Below are 5,096 nucleotides of genomic sequence, written 5' to 3' on the forward strand. Positions count from 1 at the left end.
CTAGGCAATCCTGATTCCTGTTGATTCATGAGTTTTGCATCAATTAGGACAGAATCACCCCCTACAGTAACATTAACAGTCCACTATCCACACAGGCCCACCACTTACATTAGAGAAAATATGCTGAAAAACAGTGAGTGAGAGTGCGTATGGTATATACAGTATACTGTGTGTCTACTTCATGAAGATTAGTTTTTCATGAAGTAGACATGTTTGAAATAAATAATGAACTGTGAAATAAGAAAATTGTGTTTTATTATTGCACAAAACAGTGTATAGTTATTTTGTGAATATCATCGATGCAAAATTAAAACATTTAAAAGCATAAAAAGTAAATACAAAGACTGACGATTACATACTTTGTAATGTTTCTAAGTGCATTGAAATCAACATACAATAACCGGTGTAAAAGCAAATATGTGTTGATCATGTGGTTAGACTGTGTTAACTGTGTTTGCGTGGCATGTGACTAATGGCTAAATTAACTATGTCTGCATGGCATGTGTCTGCATGTGTGTTAACTGTGTCTGCATGGCATGTGTCTGCATGTGTGTTAACTGTGTCTGCATGGCACTTTTTGGTAGCATTCAGTCTAGGAGCTGGTTTTGGTTGGTTTGACAATCACTGAGCTGTCGCCGAACACCGTGGAGAAGAAATCATTCATGTAACTGTTCTTCAGTCGGTGCAGGAAGTGGACATATCTCACCCCTGGACCATATCCAGAGAACACATGTGACACCTGCAGGCCAACAGAGAGACATGCAATGAAAAACTGCAGCGGTGGAAAGTACATTCACATTGAGCCCTGTACTCAAGACATTTTTTAAGTACTTGTATTTTACTTGAGTATGTTTGTTTAATGCTGCTACACATTTCCATTCCATTACATTTCTTTTTGAAATCCATTACAATCATTTGACAGCTTAAGTTATAGTTACTTTTAAGATGAAGATTTGACACAAAGGATAATTAAACATGCTTTTAAAATAAAGCAAGATTAAACACGTTGTTTCCAGCCCTTTGCCTTTTCACATCTCACAAAAAACAGCATGAAAACAGGGTCACATTTCAAATGTTGTTAACAGCTCCAACAAACTGTGATTTGTCCCTGTTCTCACATGGTTTCAATTCAATAAATGCTCAAATGGCCAGTACTAACTACATTTATCCTAATACTTATGTACTTTTACTTGAGTATTATTTTTCATGCAGGACTTTTACTTGTCATATTTGTGTAGTATGTAGTATTTTTTACTTTGCCAGATTAGTACTTTTAAGTAAATAAAGGATTTGAATACTTCTTCTGTATTTGTCAGGGGACTCAGTAACTCACCTCCTTCCATGTGTGTGAGTAAGCGCTGCAGTCCTCGGTGGGGTTGACAGTGTGCTCTGAGATCACCGTACTTTTGTCTGCACCCAGTAACTTGACATGCAGCTGGTAGATGTGCTTGTGCAGCTGACTCTCCTCATACCTGACATAATGATAGACAGTTAGAAGTTTATGTCGAGGAGAAGAAGAAATCTTAGTAAAGTGTAGTATTTTATGAAAGAAAGGGATGGAGGAAAATCCTGTTCTCCTTATTATCAGAACCAAATGACAAAGTTCTTCACTGAGGAAATGTAATAGAACACTTTTGGAAAAGCATGGACTTTTTGGTAACTTCTACTTCTTCTTCTTTGGTAAAATAACAATGACATGATTATTCAACACACCAGGAAGAAATACTTTGTGCTGCAGAAGATACAAAAGTTGTAATTATAGTCTTATTAGATTATACAATCTACAGCTTTATTAATTATGAATCTTGGATGATTTATTATCTTAATGAACTGTCAAATGGGATATGAAATTAAATAAATAATAACTCAAAGGCAGTTAATTTTATACAGGCATATCCATTTTTTTGCATATCATCTACAAACACATGCCAAACCTATATTATACAGGTAGACCTACACAGACTGTGAAACATGTACTGTGCATGATGTCATCCACGTGTGTTACAGCCCTGCTGATAAGATAACATGGTCTGTTACAGGGCTGGAGGTGGGAGGCGGGTGGGGTGCTCATTAACCCACCAGTCTTGGATGATTATTTCAGGCTGAAAGTCGTCCAGCAGCTCTTCCCACAGTCCCTCTGCTTTCAGGTCCACAACCTGCTCCATGGAGAACCAGCTAAAGATGAGACAGCAGACACATTTACTACATGCTCATTATGTGAGATCAACTTTTTTTAAGTTGTACCCTGACCTTATATTTGCCAAACCTTGTGTCAGTGTAGTATATGCTCGCTGGCATTCCCTGTTACAACCAGCTGTGAGGTAAACATCTAATTCCCAGTAACACCCACCTGTACTGAGGCAGCTGACAGACCATAGCACCTGGTGGGATGTCACTGGTATCATAGGGGAGGACTTCTATCGCTGTGGTCCAGCCGCTGAAGTCACCTATGAATTAAGAGAAACGTTAACACGATCTGAGGCTTTACAAACTTGATTTCCTTCGTTTTCATTTGCTGCCAAATATCCTGATCCCTCACCCTCAGGTTGAAAACGTGGAGGTCCATGGCTTGGTACATCAGACAGTTGTGGTTCAGGTGGAGGGGTGTCCTTGCTCAAGCCTGAGAGAAATAAGACAAAGGGACAACTGTACATGTTACCACGCCTTTGGAAGCCATAGTAATCCCACTGTAAATATCACAAACAAGATATGTCTGCCTGTCACTAGGTGTGCCTCTGTGTGGAAAACACATACTTTAAGTATCAGTCGGCACAAAAGCTCACGTCTGCCTGCTGGGACACACCCAGTGTAGTCATGCTTGGTGTCATCAAAGAATCCAACTTTTGAATTTGCAAGTTTTTTTCTACCAAAGTGAACGGAGTAATCACTTAGATAGATTGAATTGATGAGTGCAATCCAATTACCTAGCTTCTTTTATTAATTTATCCTTTAACCCTTACTGTAACAAATGTATTAAAAATGATTCCTTGTGATGTGGAAGAATTGAACCTTTAAACTCTGTAACTAATGATTATTTTCATTATCTATTATTCTGCCAGTTAATTTCACGATTAATCGATTAATTGGTTGTCTATAAAAATGTCAAAAAACCAACAGTTTGACCAGCCAACAGTCCAAAACCCAAACACTCTTTATTCACCTTCATTAATGACAAAGAAAAGCAGCAAGTCGTATAATTTAAGAGGCTGGAACTAGCAAATGCTGATGATTCACAGGGTCAGCTGATTGTGAAAAACAGTTTACATTTCTTGCAGTTGACTAATCGATTCATCAACTAATAGTTGCAGCTCGAATGAAAACTGATGCATATTGTAAAAATATGAGTTAACTTATACTTTCCTATACCTGTGACACTGTTTGTTTCTATGGTTGCCACTTTACCAATCCCTGTGTTAAAAGGTGTACTGAACATCTATTGACAATATCACAGACAGACGGATGGCTCATGTTCCCCTGTCGTGTGGGCGTCTAAGCACTATGGTCTCTTTGAACAGATAAAGCCTAAGAAATGATCCTATCCAGAGTTCAGAGCAGGGGTGTCCGAATGTTTTTTTCTTGGAGGGCAAAAACTGAAACTTAATGGTGGTCCAGGGGAGAAAAGCAAACACCTATTGTACTGTCATAAAGCAAAATAGTAGGATTTCAATTTCCCTTAATTGACCAACTTCCTGTGCAAACTGTCACTCTGCCTGAGGTGCTTAGGTTATGAACGATAATTAATAACTGGGGATCCTACATATGTAAATGTTTACCTCACAAACAGAAACTAACACAGATTTATAGTGTACTTTTTTGAAAAGTAACTTTTCATTGTTTTGTTAGAAACATCTGGCAGGCCAGATCAAACCTTATGGCCGGCCACAATGCTGAGTGTACATCACAGTGGACCCAGAATAAATAGTACTAGTATTGCATTATACCTACAAAAACCGTTGGCCGGATTACACAATGCTGCACAACTGATGTTTCAATAAGCAGCTTACTGGCTCTAAATGGTTGATTACAACACACTGAAACAACGTTCAGTTACTTTCCAGGATGAGTTCAGGAGGAGGCATAGTTACTTTATAATTACTAATGGATCAAAACACAACACTGAAACTTGAGAAACTTTGTAAACACCTCAAGTCAATAAGTAGACCCTTCATCTGTATCAGCACTGACATCTGAACCCACTGTAGATCATTGATCCTCCTCTGCATCAGCACAGTACATTAAATCTGACTCTGGATCAGTACAGAACAGGAAGACAGCTCAGGGATCATGTCTGTGTCAGTGCTGTGGTACCGTGAGGTGAAGGGTTCTTCAGTAAATTCCTCCCGAGCGGTTTGGCTTCATACACGGACTTCCAGTCCACGCTGTCGGGCATCGGTGCGCCCTGCAGACTCCACTCAGCCTCACACCTCTGCTTCCACTCCGCTGCAGACATGGTGTCACCAAACAATCCCGTCAGATGTCACTGATCCATCCAGGAAGTCTGCGAGGACGTTTCTCTGCTCTGTACCGTAGACCACACCCCAGTGCTGCAACGTGCATGGCAATACAAACGGCTCCCTGGCCTCTTAAAGTCACAGTAGTTAAATAGTGCTGCTAATAGAATTATACGTATTATATTATATCATGAATAACAAGATATTATACTATTTATTTTCTATGAAGAGGGGTGTCTGATGAGGTGGTTTTGATTATGGAGCCCCAGAAGTGACAAAAGGTTAGGTCAAAATGTAACTGAACTACAAATAATAATAATAATAATAATAATGATAATAATAATAATAATAATGATAATAATGATAGTTGAATAATAAAAATTGATGTTGATAAAATACTTTTTTCTTGTTTCATTTTACTTTTTTAACTATTTTTATGTATTTGTTATTTTCTTCTGTTTGGTGCTAATCGGTTGATTTAATTTGTTATCTGCGTAAATTATCATTTTCTGTTATTTATCAGCTGATTGGAGGTTACAGGAGTGTGAAGTGTGAGGCTTTATATTTTGTCTGGTAATCTTTCACAAAAGCGAGGACAAAACAGAAACTGCATGTATTAAAGTGGGTACACATGTTCTGTGACCA

General features: G+C 38.4%; 1 protein-coding gene across 1 annotated transcript; it reads right to left on the reverse strand.

The window, feature by feature from the left end:
- Positions 1–238: 238 nt before the first annotated feature.
- nccrp1 (P1, F-box associated domain containing) lies at positions 239–4,524 on the reverse strand. Its single transcript, XM_084374497.1, has 6 exons — positions 4,309–4,524; positions 2,540–2,620; positions 2,351–2,447; positions 2,080–2,175; positions 1,334–1,472; positions 239–739 (listed from the first exon to the last, which is right to left on the reverse strand). The coding sequence occupies exons 1-6, from the start codon at positions 4,448–4,450 to the stop codon at positions 593–595; spliced, it is 702 nt and encodes a 233-aa protein (XP_084230623.1). The 5' UTR covers positions 4,451–4,524; the 3' UTR covers positions 239–592.
- Positions 4,525–5,096: the final 572 nt, after the last annotated feature.

This window comes from Pagrus pagrus (assembly GCF_965226575.1).
Source record: "Pagrus pagrus genome assembly, chromosome: 14".
NCBI lineage: Eukaryota > Metazoa > Chordata > Actinopteri > Spariformes > Sparidae > Pagrus > Pagrus pagrus.

What these genes read in the sequence shown, in the direction of transcription:
- nccrp1 (XM_084374497.1), bottom strand. Translation starts at nt 4,450, where the DNA reads ATGTCTGCAGCGGAGTGGAAGCAGAGGTGTGAGGCTGAGTGGAGTCTG. An exon ending in GAAGAACCCTTCACCTCACG is followed by an intron (nt 2,621 to 4,308) that starts GTACCACAGCAC and finishes TATTTCTCTCAG; the next exon opens with GCTTGAGCAAGGACACCCCT. An exon ending in ACTCACACACATGGAAGGAG is followed by an intron (nt 740 to 1,333) that starts GTGAGTTACTGA and finishes GTTGGCCTGCAG; the next exon opens with GTGTCACATGTGTTCTCTGG.